Here is a 27,385-nt window from a genome sequence, read left to right as displayed (position 1 = left end):
CTTGGCTTTACCGTAATGTGTTGAAATACAAAACTTCATAAGTCACGTGTAGTTCTAGTTTTATTGGTTCTTTACTTGTACCATTGAGAATGTTAATTTTGTTTGCTCTTATTTATAGTTGTAGAAATAATTCCTTACGCGGTTTAAAATCCTTGCATTCCGCAAAGCTAAAATAAATATGGAATGGTGTAAACCTTGTTGTTATACCTTAGATGAAGCTGTTTCGGTGTCGGATTCGTTCAGACACTTAAAGAAGAAGAATAATATGGAATGTATTTTTTTTTTTGACAGATTTTATTTTCAAACCAACCTTTTTCTTTATGGAAGGAGGACAAACGAGCGTACGGTTCCACATTATCTTGCAGCAAAAGAGGAAACACAGGAGCATTGCCGGCCTTTTTGAAAGGCGTACGCGCCTTTTTTGAAGGTACCCATGTCGTGTAATCCTGGAAAACACCGCAAAAGAAACCTCATTCCACAGTTTAGTTGTACGTGGAAGAAATTTCTTTCAAATCCGCACAGTAGAGGTATGCCACACATACCAATTGGACGGACTCTTTTGAATACTCCCCGTGATAAATGCGGTAGAAGACGTTAAATGTTTCGAGCTGATACTGGGGTGCGCCAGACTAGTAGCATGAGTAGACTAGAATGAGGACCAGCTTGAAGTATTGCTGTGCTCCATTTATGACGCCCAGATGAAAATTGTAATGTACCCAAACAAAACACATAGACCAGTGTCGATAGTTTTTGAAACCAAAAAAAATAATAGTAGTATGAAAGCCATTGGAAATGGAAGAGAATATAAGAAAAAATTAAAGGAAAAATAAATTACACTTTTAAAAATATTTCATTATTTATTGAAATTGTATATTGTAGGGTCTTTTAGGTACAGCTTTACGTTGGTAAAATTAAATGTAGCAGTAATAATTGATTGTCATGACGAAACCACTGAAATATATGCATGTCTGTCAAGACAAAACATGTGCCTACTCTTAAATTCGTAACAACTTTACTTGTGAATGTTTCTGGCAAATAAATAATTTTGACTTTGAATACTTCTACGTTTATAAGAAAAATGAGGACCAGTCTATAGATAAAGCAAATGCTATAGACGCGATTATGGGGAATCCTCTTGTTTAATTTACCAATAATATTTATTTAACATACAACATATTGTTAGAACCAAGAATATCCTTGGTAATATTTATATTTTTAAGATCCAATTCAATCAAATATTCAGCAAAATATGTACCTAATTCATCTTGATAACCTCACGCGTCTCGCGTCGTATTCCTCATTGCTGAGGGTCCTCGAGCTACGACCTCTGGGGCGTCGTCCGTCTACCTTCCCAATAACCATCAGTTGTTCGAGGTTGTGGTCATCTTTTCTGGCGATATGTCCAAAGAACTCTAAGATTCTACGGTGGCTGATGTGTGATGAGAGCTGATTTTTACACCTAGAGTGAAGTATAGATTGGTTGGTGCGGAAGGCGTGGCATCTTGACACTCAATGGCATCTTTCAAATTATGTAACTTAGGTATATACGCATCGTGTTTTTCGCTTTTACTACGCAACCCGACATATTAGTTTCAATTATAAGCAAAGTTTAACAGAACATGTCGCACGTCAACGTCACACATTGTCCGAGACTGGTTCAAGTACGCCCACTTGGGTGGCCGCACTTTGAGACTACTCCTGAGGACTACCTCAGTACTAACTATAGTACGTAATTATATCATATATATAACAATATTATTTGACAAAAGCTGACAATGTGAGAGATCAATTGAGAGAGAGTACCTAATAATGAACTAGCACGATTGAAATTATAAACCAAAATGGTTATCAGATCATTAAAATGGTAGAGTCCTTGGAGCACTTCACTCTTTCATCAATAAATAAAAATAAAAGAAAACCGGCCAAGTGCGAGAAATAAAATGAATATAAAATTGAAAATAAAATAGAACTGAAAAAACAACCATGAATAATAAATCGCATAAAAGTTGCAGTCTTGATGGTCAAACTTAAATAAATTTGCACGTAACTCAGAAAATTCTGACTGAGTTACATGGCACTGCGTGCGAGAGAGAGGGCCATCTCTATCGGAGATACAGCAGAAGAAGGAGAAAGCGAATCTATTGTTACTATAAACGATTTTGATTAACATTTCGTAAACAGTCAGCAATGGTTGGCATTAGCTCATTGATATTTTGAATTTTAAACTAGCTAACCACGAGGTAACGTGTGCCATTGACAAATCATAAACGGTCACCTCACATCGGTATGTGAGGTTCTTGTAGTTGTTTGTTTCATTTATTTAGAGCATTAGTAATAAGACCATTACCTCAAACCGAAATACTTAGATAATTTATACATCTCAATAGAGTCTCATGCTTCTAGACAACCGATAAAAACAGGCGATGAATATTAGATTAGTGTGCGTGACAGGCTACGTCCTACACTTGCAATTTGTATGACACTTTGTGTTAGTGCACACTAAATTGCTCTAAGTAGAGGCAAGTTCAAAATATAATTTTTTTCGACGTTTCAGCTGTCATAGTGTATCTAGATGTATAAATAACCTAGAAGCCAAAATACAATTAAAGTAGACTATTTAAATCATTTTTCAATATACTCGATTACCTTGTCAGGTCCTCTTTTAATCTATGGTATGACCCCAGACAATTAGACTGAAGACCATGACCTATATTTACGTAGTATCGGGGGTAGAGGTAAGGAGTATGTTCTCTTATGGGAGAAATGTTTAAAGTGTCCAGGTTATGCTGTAAATAACAGTTCAAAAAACTTCCACAATGGCGCTGGTGTAGCCACAGGGTATGGTATGAAGTATGGTGAATGTAGCAATTGCAAACGAATTGAAGTATGCCGATTAAAAAAATTTATATTATTGTCGACTAAACTAGTTAATTATTGAAAATTTCAACAACTTACGTTGTACAAAATAATAAAGTAAATATAAACTTGAGAGTTAACTTTAAGAGTTATTGCAAGAAAACGTGCACCTAGAGTGATTAATATTATTTTATATTTAAGGCTTCTTTTAAGATTTACCCTGATTCTACTTTAGCGCCACCCTAATTAAACGTATTTTGGCGGACACTTTTTCATGTACACAGATAATTCTCCTTGCCTCTACCCTCTATAACGGCGATACACAGTTTTTTAAGTGCATTTGGTGAGTGTGTTCATTGTCATATCATATTCATATGCCTCTATTAGTACATCTGTGAGCAGTTTCCATGTTTATCCACTAATGAGGTTAAGGCAAGTAGCGACTCTTTTCCCAACATTCTATGATTACAATTCCATTTTTAGGAACAATATCGATCAAACTTATATAACGCATATATACAGGGCAACCTCTTTCATTTGATTATCATTGATAACGATGCTATGACATTAGCCATTGACAGATGTCATTTTTAATTCATCAACATTAATGTGAGGATTAGGATCGTATTATCATAAATATACTCAAGTTTTCAAATATAATTAAATATATCCATGATATGGGGGCACAAAAAAATATATCAACGTTGCATAGTCGATTTCAAAGGCATGTCACGATATTGTTTTGGAAGTCATATCTTCAGCGACAGTGAGTTATTATTTGTTAAACAATGTGCACTGGAAACTATCATAAATATTTTATAAGAGTTATAGTTCTGAGAAATATCGCTAAAAATGCTCTCCTATAAGCTCGCCACGCAGAAATGAATATAACGTATCTATCTTATCAATATATCGCTACAATCTATGAATTTCCAACTTGAAACTACGAATTCAACTAAATATCCTAGACCAGTAAAGCCACACCAGGCTAAGCCACACCAGGCTAAGCTACGCCAGGCTAGGCCACGCCAGGCTAAACCACGCCAGGCCAGGCCAAGCCACGCCAGGCCAAGCCACGTCAGGCCATGCAACGCCAGTCCATGCCACACACACGGACTAGTAAAAAAAGGACTCCGCGCCGTGATATTAGCAAGTGAAGCACCTTTATGCTAGTGTGTGTGCGGCTACGGGGTATACCAGTCACACAATTTTTTCTCCCTTATATAATCATATATCCACAAATACTTTTATATTATTGTTTTTACACATTTTCACAACCCACGACGGCATTTTTAAAATATTTTATTGCGACGCAAACTGATCTGTCTCAGACGATGGCAAATCTCATAATGGCAGCCGATCGGCTTGTATTAGTGTAAGTGTATTCGTGGGACTATGTATTTACACGTTTACGGGCTTGTTTTGGTGCCTCACTGTTATGTAAGGTGACACGGAGTCCTTATTTTTTTACTCGTCCGTGGCCACACAAGGTCATGCCATGACACACCATGCCACGTCAGACAAAAACCACCATGCTAAGCCATGACACGCCAAAACAAAATGATTGACAGGTTTTTCGAATACTTTAATTGCTTATAATTTTTCCCCCAGGCGTCGGTGGAGGCTACTCCTAATCGAAACAATATTCGCATCAATGTTATTCGTATTGTCAGTGTTCATTGCGAAGCCGGTATTCATGACGCCCATCCAAGTAACTCCCGAACCACCACTTACATCATCAGATATTCTCAATTCACTCAACGAGAAGAGTATACTGGGCTATGTGCCCAACATACCGCCTTATACTACAATCATGGGTACAGTTGCCAATCGCCTGAATATTGGTAAGTTCCAGTTGCTTTGTAATTCCGTAAAGTTATAGATATGCGTAAAATTTTAGTTACTGTTAAAAGCATAATACTAAAATAACAGCTTTTAATGGTATAGAAATGATTTTTTACAAATGGTGCATTCGTTTTGTATCCTATCTTAAAACGCACACGACTTATGGTACCATAAACAATCGTAGAATTATCATAAAACCCAGAGGACGTCCTTTTTCTGCCATCAAGCAGTAGATATTTATTTTTTATGGAAAAGGAGGACACAGGAGCGTACGAGTTACCTGTTGTTAAGTGATCACCGCCGCCCACATTCTCTTGCAACACCACAGGAATCAGAGGAGCGTTGCCTGCCTTACAGAAAGGTGTACGCGCTTTTTTGAAGGTACCCATGTCGTATCGTCTCGGTAACACCGCACAAGGAAGCTCATTACACAGCTTTGTAGTACGTGGAAGAAAGTTCCTTGAAAACCGCACTGTCGAATATGAAAGCATTATTGTGTTTCGGTCTGAAAGGCGCTATAGCTAGTGAAATTACTAAGCTAATGAGACATCTTATGATTCAAAGTGACACGCAACTGTGATGCCGCTTAGAATTAAAAGAAAAGGGTAATATCCCTTACCATCAGGAGTTTTGCTTTGCAGTGGGATCTTGCTCGTATTTTCATCACAAAAACGAAGTAGCTGAACTAGCTTCCGTGTCAAATCACGTACTGCTATTGCAATCATAACAAATAAATATCAAACGCTGTATATTTGCGCATCATTTGAAAACTGTTCATCCGATTTGATATTTTTACGAGGGCTGCACTAAAAGTATCGGGAATGGAATATTTCCACTGTTCCTGACATATTAAAATCTTTTTAATTGAAAACTCCTTGGTTTTAAAAATCGAATACCATTTATTTTTAAAAAAAAAGATTCTCGGTATTGTCACAAGGTCTTTTCAAACTTGTTTAGTCGTTGAGAAAATGGAATTGACTCGAGAAAATTCTAGAGCGATGATTAATTATGACTTTCGAAGTGGTTTAACACAAAAACAGTGTGTTGACCGGATGATTTCTGCATTTGGTGATGAAGCCCCATCCAAAACCACAATTTATCGCTGGTTTACTGAATTTCAACGTGGACGTGTCAAGCTCAGTGATGATCCCCGTCAAGGTCACCAAAGAAAACGTTGATGCTGTGCGTAAACTGATTGAGGAAGATCGACATGTGATATACCGCGAAATTCAGGCAACTTTAGACATTGGCATGAGTCAAATACAAATAATCTTGCATGAAGAATTAGGTGTAAAAAAGTTGTTTTCCCGAAGGATACCGCATTTGCTCGGTGAAGAGCAAAAAGCGGCTCGCGTTACTTGGTGCGTCAGAACTCTCGAAAGATTCCACGCAGGATCTTCAAATGCTGTATACAACATCGTATCAGGTGACGAATCCTGGATATACGCGTACGAACCCGAAACAAAAACCAGTCACGAGTTTGGGTGTTCGAAAATGAATTACAGCCAACAAAAATTGTTCGTTCACGGAATGTTGCAAAAAAAATGGTGGCCACGTTTGTCTCCAATTGGCCATGTTGCGACTATTTCTCTTGAGGGACAAAGAACGGTTAATGCAGAATGGTATGCTAGCATTTGTTTGCCACAGGTCATTTCGAAACTCCGTAAAGAGAACTGCAACCGCCGCATCATTCTCCATCACGACAATGCGAGTTCTCACATCACGCACAGATCAAAAGAGTTTTTAGAGCACGAAAACATAGAATTATTAGACCATTCGCCGTACAGCCCCGACCTAAGCCCTAATGATTTCTATACTTTCCCTAAAATAAAGAATAAATTGCGTGTTCAGAGATTTTCATCACCTGAAGAAGCTGTGGACGCCTACAAAACGGCCATTTTGGAGACCCCAACTTCCGAATGGAATGTTTGCTTCAATGATTGGTTCCATCGTATGAAAAAATGTGTCAAATTTCGCGGAGAATATTTCGAAAAGCAATAAATAAATTTTTAAATAGTAATGTTGTGTCACTTCCTTATTGGAAGTGACACAACATTACTATTTTTGAACATAAAAAATTTTTGGACATAAAAAATAGACAATTTGATATGTTTTCTAAAGTGATAACCCTCACTTCTGGGATTAATTACACAAATGAAACAAAATAGATCCTGTAGATGAAGTCACAACCTGAGAGTTAAACAAAGCATACCAGATTTTATCAACGGAACGTCACTCGAACGGTTGGCTCAGTTGGGAAGAGCGCTCGCACGGAACGCGAGAGGTCGCGGGATTGAGTCCTGCATCGTTCATAAAAATTTTATTTTCAGTTTTATTTGTGTAATAAAAATAGATTACGACCGATTCTCAGACCTGCCAAATATCCATATAATATTATTCATAAAAATCGATCAAGCCGTTACGGAGGAGTATGGTAACTAATATTGTTGTTAGATGTGAGATTTATACTCTCCTGAGTAAAAAATTAATAACTTGATTTCCTATAACTTAATTCCTTGGTATTTATTAAAATGATATTCTTGCAGAACTAATGAATGCATCCAGCGAAGAAGACCTTGATAATTTATTGTATAATCGATCGCAGGGCACGCCCATTAACAACCCCATCACGTGGGTGATTTGGAAGTTTGAGGTAAAAGTCACCTTCATCTTAGTTCAACCAATCGTGGAGCTCCGGTGATTTAAAGATCGATATATATTTTTTTATGACGGTAAGGGACGAGACGAGCAGGACGTTCAGCTGATGGTAATTGATACGCCCTGCTCATTACAATGCAGTGCCGCTCAGGATTCTTGAAAAACCCAAAAGTATGAGCGGCACTACAATAATTGCGCTCGTAGGTGTTAAGTCTCGTTTGCCCAGTAATTTCACTAGCTACGGCATCCTTCAGACCGAAACACAATAATGCTTACACATTACCGCTCACAGCAGAAATAGATGCCGTTGTGGTACCCATAATCTAGCCGGCATCCTGTGCAAAGGAGCCTCCCACTGGTAAACGATAATCCCGATAATTTTAATCGAGGTTAATATCACTCAAATTTGGCAAGACTCTCATGATCAGCACATTTTAACAGACGGTCTGTTAGTTTAGAAAAAAGAGAACGTTATAATTGAACGCTAATGAAATGAACATTGTAAATATGTAATACATTTGACTACGTACAACGCAGAGCTGCTCGAATTGTCGGGGGCCCAGTGCTCTGTGAACCGCTCAATCACTTTGCGTAGAGACGTCGCTTCATTGTGTGTCTTCTACCGCATTTATCACGGGGAGTGTTCCGTAAAGCTATTTCTGCCGCCGAACTCCACCTTCGCACGACACGCCACAAATTAGGATATCATCACCACCATCTGGATGTGTGGCGTTTCTCCTCAGTGTGATTTTCAAGGAACTTTCTACCACGTACTACAAAGCTGTAGAATGAGCTTCCTCGTGCGGTGTTTCGGGGACGATACGACATGGGTTTCTTCAAGAAAAACGCGTTCACCTTCTTGGCCGGCAACATTCCTGTGATTCTACTGGTATTGCAAGAGATTGTGGGCGGCGATGATCACTTAATACCAAAAACATATTTCCATAAAGAAGGCTGTAGAAATGTTTGTATAAATTTTTGAAATGGCCCGAAAGTTAGAGGAGGCAAGAACATTAAATATCAAGCAAATCAGTGGCCCACGAAAATCTGGCTGATAATAACATTCAATGAGAATCTGCTTCAATGCGTCTCAAACCAGATTTATCGACACGCAAACGTGCAGCTCCATCAAACATATCTTGCGCATCAGCTTATTTGCCCAAGTAATCTTGGATCGCTTCCATTACTTTGACCATATCATGTTTTTCAACGAAATCCACCTGCATCAGAACGAGCATGTTAGCAGCGAAAATCCAAAGACTAATCATGAAAATGCCTTTCACTTGCCTTAGGTCACTTTATGCGCAACGTAGCCCAGCTAAAGGTAGCGCCTTTTCTTTGAAGGTTCTTGAGGACGCGCGGTCACAGTAAACTTTGCTAATTAAGCGGGAAGATCAGGGGAGTTTTACACGAAGTGTACGGCAATGTACAAGAATTTAACGGCTATAATTGAAATACGTGGTTGCAACTAGAAGCCACTAGTCACACCTCTTTCCTTGTCCCTGCTGTTGGGGTAAATTCCACAGCCTTTAAATTATGAATGTAGAAATCGCGACGAGAGGGATTCATGCCATATTATTTTTAGAACACAATTTGTTCACGAGATAATTTAATATTGTTTTTAGTAAAATAGAAACAAAATTTATTTTAAATTTACTAACAAATTAATGGCCTTCCTTTGTAAAAACTCCCATGGGGCTACCAAACGTGGTTAACAAAGATTGTGTTCCGTATCAAAACCCAGCCTTAACGTGAAATATTGTTCAGGGAGCGACAACTATGTGGAAATTCAGTATCCGAAGTACGGAACGAGCTCGATATGTCACCAGTTCTGATCAAGCTCACAGCAACCCTCACTTAAGGAGTGGCTTCCTGGCTGTCCAGCTCGCAATCAGTGAAGCCATCTTGGAATATGTCAGTACGACAACTCCCAAGTTTGAGGTATGCCTTCATAAATTAACTAAAAACTGACTCTCCAAGGTCATTTATTTCATCTATGTTACAATAAATTTAATTAATTATAATATGAACAAATTCAAGCATTTTCTTCTCCTCATAAACGACTTTTGCCGTTTCAACCAGCTTCAAAAAAGGAGGAGATTGGTACCATTGCTACAAACTTTAAGTTCATACATTCCGTGAAGTTAATTATGATTCCAAAATCCGAAAACATTTTTAGACAAGCAATGTACTTCAAACTCCTCGAAAAGAATGTAGATGGTATGATTACCATGAGATTGCATGCATTGCATTTACATTCTTTTGACTTTGTTTTTCTTGAAAAGGCAGCAACTGCTGCTGCCTTTTCAAGGTACAATTTTTACCTAAAACAATGGTTGTACCGTAATTCTCCTCTATTTACGCTGAAATACTTTGTTTACTGAAACTGACTTTTTACAGCAAACAGATTTTTTACATAAATCGTATCAAATCCTCCGTACAATTACAAATTTAAAAATAATTTAGGTACACCATTTACAAACACAAATGTTATATTGCGACATTTTCTTTTGCAAATACTGAGATCCCACAAGATCGAAATTCATCGACCTCGCAAACAAGAATATAATAATCTGAGGAAAAAAAATAAAAAAAAATATATAAATATAATACCAATAAGCTGAGGAACTAGATGTCCTACTTGTAAGATTGGTGTAAGGTCAGTGGGTATATTATTAGTAGACGAAAGGTTATTTATTACTTCATCTTAAAATGTATGCTTTTAAATGGTTTTTATAGTTTCAAAACATCATTAAAACAAATACTTTTATAGATTTTCTTCAAAAAAGTAATTCTGCCGAAACCCGGGATTGAACCGGGGACCTTTAGATCTTCAGTCTAACGCTCTCCCAACTGAGCTATTTCGGCTGTATTAGTGATGATAAAATAACTATATTGTTTATCATTTTTATAAAATGATATCTGTTTTATGCTAAATTAATGTATGTTATCTTTTAAATCGGTTTTAACTGGTTACATGACCATGTATATCTATAAAAGTCACATGTTTTGTTTTAATGTAATCGTAATTCGTATAAGATTCGCTTGTGATTCCAAATAAAAGAATACCAATGACACAAGAGGGGCTATTTATTATTGGTAAAATTTGAATTCTATTTGTGTTTTTTATAAATATATATTTTTAAAAATAACTGTCGCAATTTATTTTGTGATTAAATCGATAATCTGCTTGTTTTACGTCATCCTCTAAGTTCACTCTGTTCATCTTCTTTTTTGGGTTTCTTACTCAGGATACTGTTTAACTCTCAGGTATTGATACTGAGTCAGTAACATCGCCATTTTTATAAATATATATCTATATCTGTCATGCTTCCAATAGAATGATCAGCTGATTGTTAAAAGTCTTTTTATTCCATCACATCTATGATGGTGGTTTCTTCCCTTATCAATTCAAGCTTTATTTTATTCATCTATAGATGTGACGAGTTAGATATTTTTTCAGTTAAGTCTCGTACCAATGCCGGTGTCACCGCTGATGCAGGAAAATGAAGTCCGCAAGGCAATATCGCTTATATTACTCTGTTTTACGTTGGCACTGCTGCCTCCTGTTTTGGAGGCCGAAGCATTGGTTGTAAGTGAATCAAGAAATAGATTTAAGGTAATGTTAAAATTGGTAATAATTTATAATTATACTAGCTGTATGATGATGATGACTTACGATACGCAGACGTGATCGCTAACTATTTGCTTGATGAGAAAGCTCATGGTCGCTCATATGTCGAATCAGAAATGAGGAGATCCGAAGGCGAACCAAAGACACCGACCAAATGATTGCGAAACTGAAGTGGGCAGAGCACATAGTTCGATGGACAGATGGCCGTTGGGGCAGTAATGTCCTCGATAGCACGGGGCCGATCGTCATGAAGATCTCTGGGGAGGCCTTTGTCCAGCTGGACGGCGACTGGCTGATATGATGATGATGATTAAGATACTAGCTGTGCCTGCTATCATCGTGGACTTAAACATGTCTCGGTTTGTTAATATGAAATACTCTAAGACACCATTGCTTTGGCGTTCGTTAATTGAGCCCGGTGTAGTTTGAATGCAATAATGGCCTGCGTATGTAAAGTCGAAAAAGACTAAATGAGAATATTACAAGTAATTAGATAAATTTGCTAAAATTTATATCTATATTTTATATAAATGCATATGCATATGCATATCAGATTAAATAATAGTCTTAAAAAATCTGGATCTAGCAGAAACCACGACAATATCAAAACAACATACACATGGAATGATGAAAACAACCGAAGGCCTGGCAGTTAGCCTGGATATAGCGAAGGCCTTTCATAGTGTATTGCACAAGGCGCTCCTCTCAAAATTTCCATCATTTGGGCTTCCCGAGAGCTTGTGCAAGTGGACCTCCAGCTTCCTCACTGGGCGCAGCATACAGGTGGTTGTCGACGGATATTGCTCGAACCCGAAGCCCGTGAACCCTGGAGAGCCCCAAGGCTGTGTGCTATCTCCCACGCTGTTTCTTCTGCATATCAATGATATGTTGGACACCTCCAACATTCATTGCTATGCAGACGACAGCACTGGTGATGCCGTATACACGGGCCATGCAGGTCTCTCTCGGGAAAACGTCAACCAGTGCCGGGAGAAACTTGTGTCTTCTATCGAGTCCTCTCTCGAGAAGGTCGCGGAATGGGGTAAATTGAAAATTGTCCAATTTAACCCCCAGAAGACTCAAGTTTGCGCGTTTACCACTAAAAAAACCCCATTTGTCGTATCACCGCTCTTCGACAACACTTCCCTTAAAGCCTCGCCTAGTATCGGAATACTGGGTCTCGAAATCTCGAGCGATAGCTAATTTCGTGGTCATCTGGAGGGCAAAGCCAAATTGGCTTCAAAGAAACTGGGCGTCATTAATAGAGCACGGCAATACTTCAAGCCGGCTCACATACTAGCGCTCTACAAAGCGCAGGTCCAGCCACACATGGAGTATTGCTGTCATCTCTGGTCTGGCGCATCCCAGTATCAGCTCGATCCATTTGACCGCGTGCAACGCAGAGCAGCTCGAATTGTCGGGGACCCAGTGCTCTGTGAACGGCTGGATCACTTGGCGTTGCGTAGAGACGTCGCTTCATTGTGTGTCTTCTACCGCATTTATCACGGGGAGTGTTCCGAAGAGCTGTTTAACCTGATTCCTGCCGCCGACTTCCACCTTCGCACGACACGCCACAAGTTAGGTTATCATCCTCACCATCTGGATCTCCACAGTGCGGTATTCAAGGAGCTTTCTTCCACGTACTACAAAGCTGTGGAATGAACTTGCTTGTGCGGTGTTTCCGGGACGATTCGACATGGGTACCTTCAAAAAAAGCGCGTACACTGTCCTTAAAGGCCGGCAACGCTCCTGCGATTCCTCTGGTGTTGCAAGAGATTGTGGGTGGCGATGATCACTTAACAACAGGTGACCCGTACGCTCGTTTGTCCTCGTATTCCATAAAAAAAAAACAAATAAAAAAATAACTGACTACAACTACCAACGCAATCCAAATAAAGGATAGAATATTTATATGCTACAAGTACCATAAGATATACGACTGTCGTATTATGAAGTCAATTATATTACTACTTACCAACGATAACAGTGTAAAATAGAACCTAAAATATATAAAAGTCATAAACTTTGTGTCAGTGTATTTTACTCTTAGAGTATGTCCGTTCAGCTCCAAACGTCACACAATGGGGTCACAGTATAGACACAATTGAAACTGAGAAGACTCCAGTTTTGGAAGACCAGTGCCACACAGATAACTTTGTATTGGTTTCTTTTTCTTTTTTTTTGTATTTAAAATTAAGCTTATATTTCGTTTGCATTAACTTATTTTATATGAAGCGTGGTAAAGTTTTTCTTGCAAATTAAAATTCATTATACTTACACTAATATTATTTTAATTTATGATAATTTAAACAACATCACAAGGACAAAATATTTCCATAGCAAGCGTAGATTTGAGTGCGTGTTGCTTTTGGTGCTCCTATATGTAGCGCAAATAAGAACTATCTGCACATGTTATTGGAGATTTTAGAGATACACTAGCGTAGCCAGTGTCTTTGTTCAAAGGACGAGGGCGGTGACTAGGGCATATGAGTAGTATCATCATCAGCCGGAAGACGTCCACTGCTGGACAAAGGCCTCCCGAAACGATCTTCCAAGACGATTGGTCCTGCGCTGGCCTAAATTATTCCGGCGATCTTGACCAGATTATCGGTTCATCTTGTGGGGTCTACCAACACTACGTCTTCTGGTACGTTGTCGCCATTCGAGGACTTTATTGCCCCAACAGCCATCTGTCTATCGAACTATATGTCCTGCCCACAATTATGAGATGTATAATAAGGTTAAAATAATTATTGATGACTATCTGTTATTTGGAGAGATATTAACCGAACGTTTGGGTTTCAACTAAATATTCGAGGTTAATTTACTTAACTAAACTACATCAACCATCTCACGTATATCTTACACTATTTTATTTATTTTTTGTAGACCTGCTAGTTATATTAATTTAAAGACAGATTGAATTTTCGGTATTCAAAGTGAATTCAGGCCTTAAAATGCTTAGAAGGCTTAAATCAACGTTGACAAGACAACAGATACGGGTAGTACCTAGTAATTTTGATTTCTTATTGTTATTCCAGCGCGCTCTACGTCTACGTAATGTGGGCTATTCATCGATCTATCTCGGCTGGTTGCTCTACGCGTATTTGACTGTGTTGCCAATAACCATCATGGCCAGCATCACCCTCATCCAGATATTCAGATGGATTCATGTCTTTTACACGTTCGTGATGATTCAGACGTACGTGACGGTGACCATCATGTTGGCTCTCATCATGTCCATGTTTCACAGTAAACGTAAGATATTTATTTTTAATCTTAATACATATAAGTTAGTATTTTTTTCAAGTCCTTTTTTTATGAAAATAAGGGACGAGACGAGCAGGACATTCAGCTGATGGTAATTGATACGCCCTGCCTATTACAATGCAGTGCCGTTCAGGATTCTTGAAAAACCTAAGAATTCTGATCGGCACTACAATTGCGCTCATCACCTTGAGACATAAGATGTCAAGTCTCATTTGCCCAGTAATTTCTCTAGCTACGGCGCCCTTTAGATAGAAACACAGTAATATTTACACATTAATGCTTCACGGCAGAAATAGGCGCCGTTGTGGTACCCATAATCAAATCATTTTTTAATGTCTTGGAGGACAAACAGGTGTACGGGTCACCTGATGTTAATTGATCACCGCCGCCCACATTCTCTTGCAACACCAGCCGAATTACTGGAGCGTTGCCGGCCTTTTAGAGAGGTATGCGCGCTTTTATTGAAGGTACCTATTTCATGTCGTCCTGAAAACACCATACAAAGAAGCTCATAGTTTGGTAGTACGAGGAAGAAAGTTCTTTGACAACCACACTGTAGTGGACATGGACGGCCACACATCATAGGGATGATATCCTAATTTATGGCATATTATTTTGTTTCATTGAATACTGATTTTTGTTGCATTAAGTACTGCAGCGTGCGCTGATATAGCAATAGGGGGTGAGTGAGAAAGAATGATAAGCAACGCCAGTTTTGATTATCTATGTCTCTATTGGGTTGGCTTAGGTCTTGATATACAAAGAACGATGGTGAATGAAAGGTGGGAGACCTTCTTCCTCTCTTACTCACTAAACATACTCTTTCTCTTTTTAAATGGCAAAAGAGGACAAACGAGCGTATGGGTTACCTGGTGTTAAGTGATCACCGCCGCTCACATTCACTTGCAACACCAGAGGAATCATAGGAGCATTGTCGACCTTTAAGATAGGTATGCGATTTTTTTGAAGTTACCCATGTCCCGGAGACACCGCACAAGGTAGCTCATTCCACACACTTACTCTTTTCTCCATTGGCTTTCTTTAGCCATTGTTCGTATATTCGCCATGTTTTCAGCCTTATTGCATACTCAAAAGGCGGTACTTAAATAAATTATTTTCAAATAGCGTGGGTGGCGATTTCCTGGATGGCAATGTTCACTTTGATGCAGACATTTCTCGCCGAACTTGTAGTACACCATAGAATGGACCTGTTGCATCCTGTGCTTACGTTTTTCTTGCATCTACTGCTTCCTCCTCTGGGACTTGAGCATGGTTTCAACGAGTTTGCGCTGTTGCAAACTGGAGGTAAGTATCGGATTTCTTTCCCTTAAGGTGAATACCGCATGCTAAATTTTGTGTGAAATAGTTACATTAAATAAATATAAGTTATAAAACAACGATTCTATAATGTAATGAAATTAAGAAATTAACAAAATCTATTAAACAAGTCAAGATAAACGTATCAAACAAATCAAGAATACTTATAAATTATTTATTTACATTTTTGCGAAACCTTGGCAACGAATCACTGAATGGGTCCAAGCATTTATAATCGTTTATAATTTTGCATAATCGCGACACAGGTCAATTGATCCCCAAAATAGTTCTGCGAGAAGGTTTTTCAAATAAGTTCACAGGTTTACGTGGGCATCTAGGCACTCTTAAATTAAACATAGACACAAGAAAGGAGTTGTCATAAATGTTGTTAATACTTTTGTATAAGAAAAGTAAATCCAATATGTCCCTACGTTGTTACAGAGTTAGTATATTAAAATATGTAAATCTTTCAGAGTATGTTGCGAGTGATCTAGATTCCCCATTTTTATTTAACACCAAAAAGACAAACACTAACAAAAGTATAATAATATTATTACAATAAATAATAAATTCGAAATGTTGGCTTAATTATAGGTGTTACACACATTTCGAATTTGATAGAAATTATTTGTAAAACGATGAAAATGTAAATGTTGATTTAAAAGAGTGGTAATGAGTTTATTGCCAATTCGTTCATTAGCTCAACCCTTTACGAAGGGGTGGTAAATTCAATAAGAAAAATTATTTTTTAACATTCATAAGTGTTTTTCCGTGACCTAAATGAATAAAGTGATTTTGATATAATTTGAATCACTGAAACCTCATTGAAACTTGTCGTGTGAATCACACAAAATATTATTTAGTCCCTGATTCTATAGAGATGAGGTACCAATTTAATATACACACATCTAAAAAGTCTAAGCAACATGCATGATATTACAAATTTACCATTTATATTGATTAATTTCTAAGTCTTTATTCACGCAAAGTGCATAGGATATGTAAACTTTTTTGTTATTGATGACATACTGGCTGGTTGTAAAAAAAAATCGATTGTTTTGTTTTTTTCATAAAATTAAATGAAAGGGTATTTGTTTGAATTTAAGTGCATTTTTATTGCTACGTTTAGTCTTGACTTTATAATTTTACCAACCATTTAAATAAAGTTAGCGACAAAATTGAATTGTTAGATATTTTTTAGGTCATGGAGCGACGTCATTTGACGGCAAATGAAATGTAGGGATGTTGTAAATAGGAAGTAATCAATATCAGGTATCTCGGCATTTTGGCATTCATAGAAGTGTTATTTGTCGTCTTTGGCAGCGCTACAATAATACAAGGGAAAGCGCTAAACAGCATTCAGGCCGTAAAAGGAGTACAACCACTGGGCAAGACCGGTACATACAACTGACTGAGGGTGCGAGTGTACCGACGGCCTGGAAATACTGAAAGGCTCAGGTGCATTCAGGAAGTTCATCCATACACCGGCTCAACAGTTATGGTATGGACAGGTATTATCAAAAACAGGCGAACTGAGCTCGTTTTTGTAAATGGAAACATGAACGCTGAAAATTACGTTGAGGATATTCTCAGACCATATTTTTTAGATTTTACGTTAATGTGTGACAATGCGCGTTCACATACATCTCGGCGACCCAGTTAATACTTGGCAACGGAGAACGTCCGGGTATTGCCCTGGCCTGCACAATCGCCAGACCTCAACCCCATCGAGCACGCATGGGACAAGCTCCAGAGACGTGTTTTAAAGGACTTGGACGGAGTGACAACAACCCAACAGCTGAAGGATTTGCTACAATTCCATTGGGAGGGAATACCGTAAGATGACATAAACAGTCTCATTAATTCAATGAATAATCGTTGCCGACAAGTTCTGAATAGCAGAGGAGGCCATATTATACATCCTATTCCTTCACAATAAATTCATTTACTTTAGAAATTTAATTTTGTTAAAAAAATGTTTAGTTGCTTATGTACCTTACTTTCTGCAGTATATTCTAATATTGTTAATTTCTGTTATTAAAAGAACTAATAAAGACAACAGCTGTTATTTTTACATCATAGGACCCTAAAAATTTTTTTTTAAATAAAATACAACGTTATAATGTGAAAAACCATCCTAAAATTTAAATAAGTACATGTTGCTGAGACTTTTTTGATGTGTGTATTATGTTTAGCTAATGGACAACAGGCCAGGTTTATTACTTTAGTTTGCATGACAGCTACGTCTTACACTCGCGAGACATCAGTCACGTTGTTTTAGTCTTCCTGTTGCTGAAAATAGAGGCTAGCGTTTCGCAGTCTTTTTTTTCGACGCGGTCACAGATTTTGAGTCTATCTACACGTTAAAACTATCTAAGGTATTATCTTAGATAATATATACGTGGCTATGTGTAGATATTGCCCTTGCTGCTAGACAACTGATGAAAACACGCCAGGTTTATTACTTTAGTGAGCGTGACATGCTAAGTGTTACACTCGCGATTTGAATGTCACTTTTTGTTAGAGTGCGTGCATTGCACAAAATAGAGGTCAACGGTGAACCAATATTTTTCGACGTTTTCACAGCTGTCGCAGTCTATCTAGATGTATAAATTATCTAATGGTACTATGTTCACTTTGTCCATTGTGAAGATTTACAATATGTTATGGAAATTTGAAATATTATGTAGTTCTACAAAAACATTGCACTTCACGACAAACAGCAACACTGAAGCCTAGCGAAATTCTGTAAGAAAAAAGCGATTGTATGAAACGTTCAGTAATTGATAGATTGACAAATGACGGCTATAATCTTGTAAAAAAACGGAGATAGCCGAAATCCACTACGTTTTAAGCAACTTTTCGCTTTCAAACTTATCCGGATTATACTTCGTCGCCAATCGCCATTTATACTAACCTTAATTTCAATTTTTACTTAGGCAGTCCTTCCTCGTATTACGTAGTATTTACATCCTCTTTGAACACGGTGATTTAATCTAATTATATGTAACTAGGTATGATCATGTCATAGAGACGGCTAAAAATCACGCGAGCTAGAATAACCTGACTTGTTGTCATGTGTTTGATTTTGATTCACGAGTATCGTTTATATGTCAACACAATTTTCGATTTCCTATTACGGATCTTTGGGACAAAGGCCTATGTCCAGCAGCGGACGTCTTCCGGCTGAAAGGACGATGATTATAATTAACTTAAAGGGTTACAGCGTTTGTTTGCTATCAAAACTTAGTTGGAGTAGCTCCATCTTAAGCCGGTTGCACACCGAAAACTAAGCTATGCCAAGGCTAAACTAAGCTATGCCAAGCAAGCTAGGCTAAGCTAAGCTAGAAATAAATAGCATGCACACCAACAGCTAAGCCAAAGCTCAGTCAGTGTTGCGTAGTTGCTGGCGAAGGATGTGCAAAGTGTGTGCGGGGAGCGGGAGGGGCTTAGCTTAGCTCTGCGCATCGGCATACACAACTAACTTAGCTTCGCATATTTTAGTAAGCTCACATAGCTTAGTTCGCATAGTTTGCGGTCTGCACACAAGTATGGAAAACTGCGTTAGCTATGCGAGCTAAGCTATACTGACTTAGCTAAGCTCTTGGTCTGCAACCAGTATCTACCAAGGGGGAGAGGAGAGGAGATGTATTTCTATAATCAATCAGATTTCGTTATTTGGATCGTGGTTTGGTGGAAATGGATCAAGAGGGGAGGCGAGGAGACGTGTCATTTTTCTATAGAGTTTTGTGCCGCGTCTAGCGATCAAGCGGCGCGACGGAGCGGAATTGCGTGTAGACGGGCGGCCGGGTAGTGCCCTAACTAGCGCGCCCTCAGGGGGGTGCAACTTCCCTACATTGGCTATTGATTACTATCACACAGTGGGGCAATGCTGATGCGCTGTGCCGGATAAGAACTGTTTGGTACTTACCCAGTTAATTTTTCATAAACTGCAGATATTGTATGGTTACGTTATTAACTCAGCATTTTGTAAATTCTTTTTCAGTCACTTTACTTCACTTAATTTAGCTATGTAACAACTTTGTAATCTCTTGAATTAATGAGTACCTATATGTGTTATTGTCGTTCAAGCTCCAATGAATTTCAATACGTAAATGAACTTTCAACCTAAGTGTAAGCTCGTTAAATAGTAAAATATCAGGAACATGTTTGGACTTGCATCTTGATCATGAATTCGTTCGTGTTAAATCGCGTAAGCGTCAAATAGAGAGCAAGTCAAAACGTACCTGAAAGACGTACGGTCGAACTCATTAACTTGCACAAAACTTGTCCACACTGACTTGGCGAGTTTTTCATCTTGTACGAACTTGAGACTTTACATTACTATAACAATGCTATTTCCTAATTATTCTTAGTACTCGTAACACAATATAAACAATACATTACCGACCTACTTGAAAGTTTTAAATGAGAACTTGTGTTAATTTAATAGTGGTCGATTTTTAGACCTCGTCGACCCCCAAAATCAGTTTTCGTTTATGTCGACCCCTAGGAAACCGACCACTTTGGGAATCCCTGATGTAGGGAATGAAAATTTGCATTGAAAGTGCTGCCACCTATTCTATTAGGTACGCTGCAACTTCACAATGGCGATAATTTAACATACATGATAGATGGAGCTAGTGATAGCAAAAAACTCACTTAACTTACTTATTTCTTGACTATCGTGTTGTAGTCATTGAAAGGGTCTCCTTATTTAAAGGTGACTGCTGAACATAATAAACGAATAATAGTTTTCACCCAACAAAAAAAAACAAACATCAATATGCATTCGATACGGTCTACAACAATAGTAAAAAGTAAAAACTAGAAACATAATTAGCTCTATCTACCGACGGTACGCAAAGAGCGTAAAAATAACGCAGCACCATCTCTTGGCCTGAGTACACTGATTCTACAAAAAATCATGAGTTGCACATCTATCTCTAGTATACAGGTTGTCCCAAAGTTGTGGGACATGAAGGGAAAGTACCTTAAATATCGAAGATAGGCTATTTTACTGAAAGAAGACTTTGTGTTATTTTTAAAAGTAAGTAATTCTGCATACAAAGATTTTCAAAAAATTACTTGCCTCGTCTGGGAATCGAACCGACTTAAAATTAAAAAAAAACACCCCTACTCTTATGATGCCAATCGAAAGAATGGCCAAAAACTAATAACTCTTCTTAAGTGACATAGTATTTTAAAAGAAAGTAGTCAATTAAGTGGATATTTTTTTGTAAATTAATTAATTAAATGCTCAAAATGTGATCCCTCTTGTCTTACGCAAATCGCCAATCTTTTAATGAGTCCGCTGCCTGTTGATTTTCTTATCATTTTATGGTGAATACTCGATATGATATGACACAATTCTGTTTGTAACTCGCCCACGTTCTCGTATCGCTTTTTGTATAGTATATCTTTCACGTATCCGCAAAAGAAGAAATCTAATAGTGTAAAATCCGGGGATCTGGCCGGCCATCTAATCGGTCCATTCGTACCAATTCAAGTAGGAAAACATTCATTTTACGTTGTTCCTTTCTTTTAAAATACTATGTTACTTAAGAAGAGTTATTAGTTTTTGGCCATTCTTTCGATTGGCATCATAAAAGTAGGGGTGTTTTTTTTACATATAAGTCGGTTCGATTCCCAGACGAGGCAAGTAATTTTTAGAAAATCATTTAATGCAGAAGTACTAACTTTTAAAAATAACATAAAGTCATCTTTCAGTAAAATAGCCTATCTTCGATATTTAAGGTACTTTCCCTTCATGTCCCATAACTTTGGGACATCCTGTATAGTGTATTAACTATGCGCGCCCTTTTCCCAGCTGCCATCTCCCCGTGCCTCACACACCCAAAAGCGTTATATGACGTCTACTTTCATAGGTCACATAACTTGACTGATTTCGATCTATGCACAGCTCACATCTCCTCACCGCTCTGGTGGAAATAACCAGACGGCATCGCGGGTTATCTCCTCTCGTCTCGTCTCGTCTCCACTTTGGTGGATACTGGGCCTTAAGGTGGAAAATGTAGATTTTTAAATATAGTTTATTATTTAATGATACTTTGCCAAACAATTCATTGGCAAATTGTAAAGAATAGGTAGTTTATGCCACATATTCTATATTGAGACCAAAAGACCCTATTTCTGCGTTCGGAATAGAGTGAAATTTGACATTGTAAAAAATTACACAGAGGAGTGTAAAAAGATGAAACGAATAACATTGTAACAAGTATTACAAATTATTAAATTAAATTAAATAATTCAATGATTTGTGAGCGTTCCATTTTACAATAGTATATCAGATAATTGTTTGATGAAAAAAATGAGGTAACACTTAATGGTTAAAGAGTCTATTGTCTCCGCCATTGGCGAAAAAAAACTCACTGACTTCGTAGGCTTAGATCTTTTATAAGTCTAGAAAGACTGTGACAGCTGTGTAAATGTCGAAAAAACAAATTTGAGGTTAATTGAGGTTGACTGTCAAACTCTATTTTAAAGAATGCACGCACACTATCACAAATTGTCGTACATATCGCGAGTGTAAGACGTAGCTTGTCACGCACACTAAAATAATACATCTAGCCTTTTCATCGGTTGTCTAACAGCAAAAGAATCTCCCCCTTATTCATAATGGTCCGCTAATTTTAAACAGCCGCTTAGGAGTGTTTTTTCTCATTCTGACTTAGGTCAATAGAAGAAGACAGAGTGAGAATTAGCAATGCTTTAGGTTAGCAGACTATTATGAATAAGGGGGTCTATCTAGACGTATAGACTATCTAAATTCGCAGTTATATTATTTGTTCTAGAGGAGGGACTGTGGCAAAAGCAATCAGTTATATTCACGATCATATCGTGGTCAGTCATGACAGGCCTGTACTTCATTGTGTTGATGATACTGCAGAGGACCATGAAGCAAAGAGCTATTGGAGGTGAAGTTTCGTGGAAAACGGTTATATTTAGGAAAATTGAGGTACATTACATTTACATTACAAAGTTACATCATATAATATTGACACACTTTTTACACAAATTAAGCATATATAGCCTGTGTTATCGGTTGCAAGACAACGATATATTTAATACAATAAACTTACTTAAACATACATAAATACATATAAACATCCATGACTCGGAAACAAACATCCATATTCATCATATAAATGCTTGCAGGTGCAAGGGATTTGAACCCGGGACCTCTAGCTAAGTAGGTAGTATCGCTAACCACTCGGCTATACAGGTCGTCACTACAGTTACATTATATAGAGCATAATGATGCATGATTCTTGTCTAGTTAGTGCAGACCACCTTAAATTGTATAATCTTATATTAAAAACGCTAAGTTGTTTTATGATTTAGAAGATGGGCTGGGAGTTTCTTATTACTTCTTCTCCCCACGTCAAAACACCTTTACGATCTGATGTAGCTTCATGAATGAATGAATGGATGAATAAGCCTTTATTGCAAGCAATGTAAAGATTAGTTCAATATAATATATAATCTAAGTATTAATCTAATCTAAGTAAGTAAGCTAAGTAATTTTCTAATCTAAGTGATATTATTAATGTTCGATTCTATGCAATTATAAAATACTAGCTGAACAAACAGACGTTGTTCTGTATAATATAATAAATAAAATAATGTTTTTTTTATGAATTTGTTAATACCACAACATAAAGAATTATTTCGTAAAATCATTTGAAAATATTCTTTCAATTTGTTTTCTGAACGACGGGGGACACATCAAAGGAAAAATTTTCATATTTATTCACCTTTTAAACCTTCCCTTGACTTCCACAAATTATTCAAGACCAAAATAAGCCAAATCGGCTCAGCTGTTCTCGAATTTTAGCGAGACTAACTAACAGCAATTCATTTTTATATATATATAGATGAGTCTTAATCCGTAATGTAGCCTCATGACGTTAACCAAATGTTTTTGCAATATGTTATGCTATTGACACTCCCTATGGTAAATAAAAATATTTCAATTTCTATTCAAACTTTTCTATATAATGCATGTACGTTCACCTAAAACTCGAGAACCGTAAGCCCAATTGCAATTAAAGTTTGCACACATATAAAGGGCGACATGACGAACATAGTCTTGCCTCGCACAGCCACTTTGTGGAATCAACTACCGGCAGCGGTCTTCCTGAACAGATACGACTTAGGGACCTTTAAGAAAAAAGCATACTCCCACCTTAAAGGCCGGCAACGTATTTCTTGACACACCTGTTGTTGCGGATGTCCATGGGCGGTTGCCTCACCTCTCCCCATCCCGTGAGCCTCTTGCCCGTACTTACATAGTATTATAATATACACAGAGAAAAGGAAAGCGAACAATAGAGTAACTGATTTTGACTGAAAAGTCGTAACAAGTTCGTTAGCTACTTACACAGAAAGTAGGAATACTAATAGTAGTAATATTTATGTGTAAATACATCGTGGCTCAGGACTCTAACAAGTTGCACGTTATCGAGACACCAACAGGACGGGAAAGAGACAAACTTCAGCCTGTTGATGAATTAGTAGCGAAGAGTATTAGTATGCGGAACGTTTCAAAGGTGAGAATTTGCTCTTGCCATATGTGATATTATATTATAGGAAATTGGATCAAAAGAGTTTTTTTTAACAATTTTTAATACCACCTACTAAAAATTCACAAACAAGCTAACATCTAAATAAGTAACTTTTAAATCTATGCTGTCAGCCCTGAAGACTTTTACATAGGACGTGGGCCGTGTAGGCCGCAAAGACTACGCATCAACAGTCCCGGGGCGTCTCCTAAGGAGACAAGAACTTAGGACCGGCTGTGTGCTTCTGGGAGTGTGTCCACGCCAGGGAGATATCGCCTTTTATAGACATCTTCACCCTGTCACATCGTCACCCTTCACCCAACAAAATATTGTGAAATATCTCACATATATAAAAATCCAACAGTCACTCATTATGGAATTTATTTTTATTATGGAAACATTTATTTTATTACTACAAAATTAATGTTGAATGTTTATCGGATAGCCCATTCTTGCTGCTTCTGACATTCGTCAGTCAAGATTTTATAGGAACAAATTGCACTTTTTGTTATTAGAAGCTTATCTGGTAAATAAAATTATCTGCCTAATAACCTAAGTCCTGTATTCCTAAAGACATCGCAATACCAATAATATCAGCCCGAACCATTTGACCGCGCTCAACGCAGAGCTGCTCGAATTGCCCTGGCGTTGCGTCGAGACATCCATTCTAAAGCACGTGGAGTGGTCCGAAGAGATGTTAGACCTGATTTCTGCCGAATTCTACTTTATTCCGTGTAAAACCATACTGCGGAATGAGCTACCTTGTCCGGTGCGTCGAGGACAATACGTCATGGGTACTTTCAAAAAAAGTGCTTACATCTTTCTAAAAGGTCGACATCGCTCCTGTGATTCCTCTGGTGTTGCAAGAGAATGGCCACAGCAGTGATCACTTAACATCATATGACCGTACGCTCGATTGTTCTCCTTTTCACGTTCACCTGATGGTAATTGATACGCCCTACTCATCACCATGCAGTGCAGGATTCTTCAGAAATCCATAATTCTGAGCTGCACAATTGCGCTCGTAATCATTGATTACATTTTTGCCACAATGTTTTAAATTTAAACAAGACAAAACGTAAACAACAAATCAAAGGCAAACAAAATTAGACCTTACGACATGGACTATTAAGTCGAACCACCCTTGTCAATATGCATGAATATAAATGCATTTTTATATCAGTTCTTAATTACTGTTCTTAATATTGCTCTTATTTTAGAGTATAATGGAGCGTCCAGTTTTGACCAATGTCACATTGGATATGTACGGAGGGGATTTCACCATGTTGTACGCTGAACGGATCCAGACGAAAATGATGACGGTTGTCGAAGATCTCTTAATTGGTATGCCATCCTGCTGTTTGTCAGTCATACGTGAAATGTGGCCGAACCAGTTCCAATTAAAGTCAGAGCTTGTATCTTTGAACTTGGTTTCGTGTCTGATTTTATTACTACTTTGCTTTTGTTTTTTTCTTTAACCTGAAAATACCTCTTTTTCATTGCTCTTTATGAGCTAGTTATTTTTGTTAAACCGTTAGTAATAAATAAATAAATAATAAAGAAATAAACCTTGTTAAACAAATTAAAAACCCAGTCTTGCCAAACAAATAGGATATAATACAAGGTAGGGCAGGCAAGTATCCATCACAAGTCTTTTTTTACATACATACTATCGCTGTTCATCTGTCTGTTCGTCTTTGTTTCTGAATTTGTTGAAGATACTTGGTTACCGAGATAGGTATAGATATATCGACATATCATATGTTCTTATTATTCAGGTTTTTCGGATTCTGTACCTCAAATGGAAAAATACGGAACACTTTGTTCACGTTGTACGTTGTGTCATGACCCTTCATCTCTTGCACGCGTGGAAGTATCGAATTGAAATCAAAACGAAATACTCAGTCTATAGTCTCTTCAAGCTGTTAATTAACCAAACTTCTAAGTAAACGTTTTGCCACATAAAACGTATATTTGAACATACTCAAGGCAATCAAAATTTATAGGGTCCGTTGACCTAGAACTATGAAATTTGGCGAGTAATACTGTCTTATACTGCAAGTATAGGACTAGAAGTAAAGTCTAAAAACTATACATTAATAATTATAGTATAAAACTGGATGCTTATGGATGGAACGGCGCGGCGGTCTGAATTTGGAATTGAATTAACCGTGTCATGTGGGGTATCGTATGAAAGGTCTTCATTGGCACAAACTTAAACATATTTTAAGTTTTTTTTCCCGTTGATATCTGTTTAAATGAGAAAAATCCTTCTGCTGTGTAAAAGTTATGATAGATATTTCCACATTTTTCCAGTGTACTTTTTGTTCTCTGGCAAAAATGATAATTAAAATAATTAAGATTGTTATAGTTATTGAAATAAACTCCTTTGGCCTAACGAAGCAAAAATAATTTAAATGTTTTATTCCTCGTGCTATTCTACATTTTTGAAAAGAACAATTTTGTAAAAACCTTGCAAAATGGCTTTGACAATTAATTATTAAATAATGAACACGGCTGTATAGGCTTGAACCCTTTGCCTGTCCTCATAATGGACGAAGAAACGAATGACGCAAACGTCAGAAAATTTTAGGAACGAACTTCAACCTGTTACTTTTATGTTAGAGTGATGCGCGGGCTTCTTAAAATTTCACAATCATAATGTTTTCATAACGCGCCCAAGGAAGTATAACTTCAATAATAAATTAGAGTACCTATTATTAAACAGGGCTCACATACCCTGACAAAGGGACTATCTATGTGCTGGGCGAGGAGGTGAAGCCTGGCGTGTGTTTCATGACGATGCAGCAGAAAATGGGATACTGCCATCGAAGCGAGTTTCTCATAGACGACCTCACCGTCGAGGAACATATTACATTCTTTCTACAGGTAAGTTTAGTATTAACACTAGCGGCCGTGCAAATAAAGTTGGTATAAAGTTATACCTCAGAATAATATGATAAATATATGCAAATTGTTTACAAATAGACATTCTGCTTATGATGGGTTAATTCGGATATGTAACATTTCCCGCGTTTATTTGCAAGGCTGTCGGACATTCGGGAAACTTTAGAATTCCCATTGTATTGACAGTGTTGTCAGCGATATTCTTGTAGTATTATTTATACAAAATTTAACTTCGCAACCTGGCATTTTGTGCCACGTCAACGTCACACATTGTTCGAGGCTGGCTCGAGTACGCTCACTTAGGTGTATTATT

General features: G+C 37.6%; 2 protein-coding genes across 2 annotated transcripts in view; one reads left to right on the top strand and one right to left on the bottom strand.

Annotated features, from left to right (window-relative positions):
* Window positions 1-3,533: 3,533 nt before the first annotated feature.
* LOC126976297 (ATP-binding cassette sub-family A member 17-like) overlaps window positions 3,534-27,385 on the top strand; it is a 40,738-nt gene continuing 16,886 nt past the window's right edge. Inside the window, exons 1-14 of the mRNA XM_050824567.1 lie at window positions 3,534-3,622; window positions 4,468-4,700; window positions 7,248-7,347; window positions 8,713-8,720; window positions 9,131-9,300; window positions 10,823-10,978; window positions 14,035-14,251; window positions 15,389-15,572; window positions 19,292-19,306; window positions 22,242-22,251; window positions 22,416-22,559; window positions 24,043-24,153; window positions 25,386-25,509; window positions 26,894-27,054. Of these exons, the coding sequence (XP_050680524.1) occupies window positions 3,534-3,622; window positions 4,468-4,700; window positions 7,248-7,347; window positions 8,713-8,720; window positions 9,131-9,300; window positions 10,823-10,978; window positions 14,035-14,251; window positions 15,389-15,572; window positions 19,292-19,306; window positions 22,242-22,251; window positions 22,416-22,559; window positions 24,043-24,153; window positions 25,386-25,509; window positions 26,894-27,054 (1,722 nt within the window). The remainder of the gene's footprint in view (window positions 3,623-4,467; window positions 4,701-7,247; window positions 7,348-8,712; window positions 8,721-9,130; window positions 9,301-10,822; window positions 10,979-14,034; window positions 14,252-15,388; window positions 15,573-19,291; window positions 19,307-22,241; window positions 22,252-22,415; window positions 22,560-24,042; window positions 24,154-25,385; window positions 25,510-26,893; window positions 27,055-27,385) is intronic.
* Window positions 12,327-27,385, bottom strand: part of LOC126976405 (zinc finger protein OZF-like) — a 132,895-nt gene continuing 117,836 nt past the window's right edge. The window contains exon 7 of the transcript XR_007731901.1: window positions 12,327-12,526. The gene's annotated coding sequence lies outside the window, so the exon portion shown is untranslated. The remainder of the gene's footprint in view (window positions 12,527-27,385) is intronic.

Source organism: Leptidea sinapis, chromosome 40, assembly GCF_905404315.1.
Source record: "Leptidea sinapis chromosome 40, ilLepSina1.1, whole genome shotgun sequence".
Taxonomy (NCBI): Eukaryota; Metazoa; Arthropoda; class Insecta; order Lepidoptera; family Pieridae; genus Leptidea; species Leptidea sinapis.
This window is presented reverse-complemented; position numbering and strand designations above follow the sequence as displayed.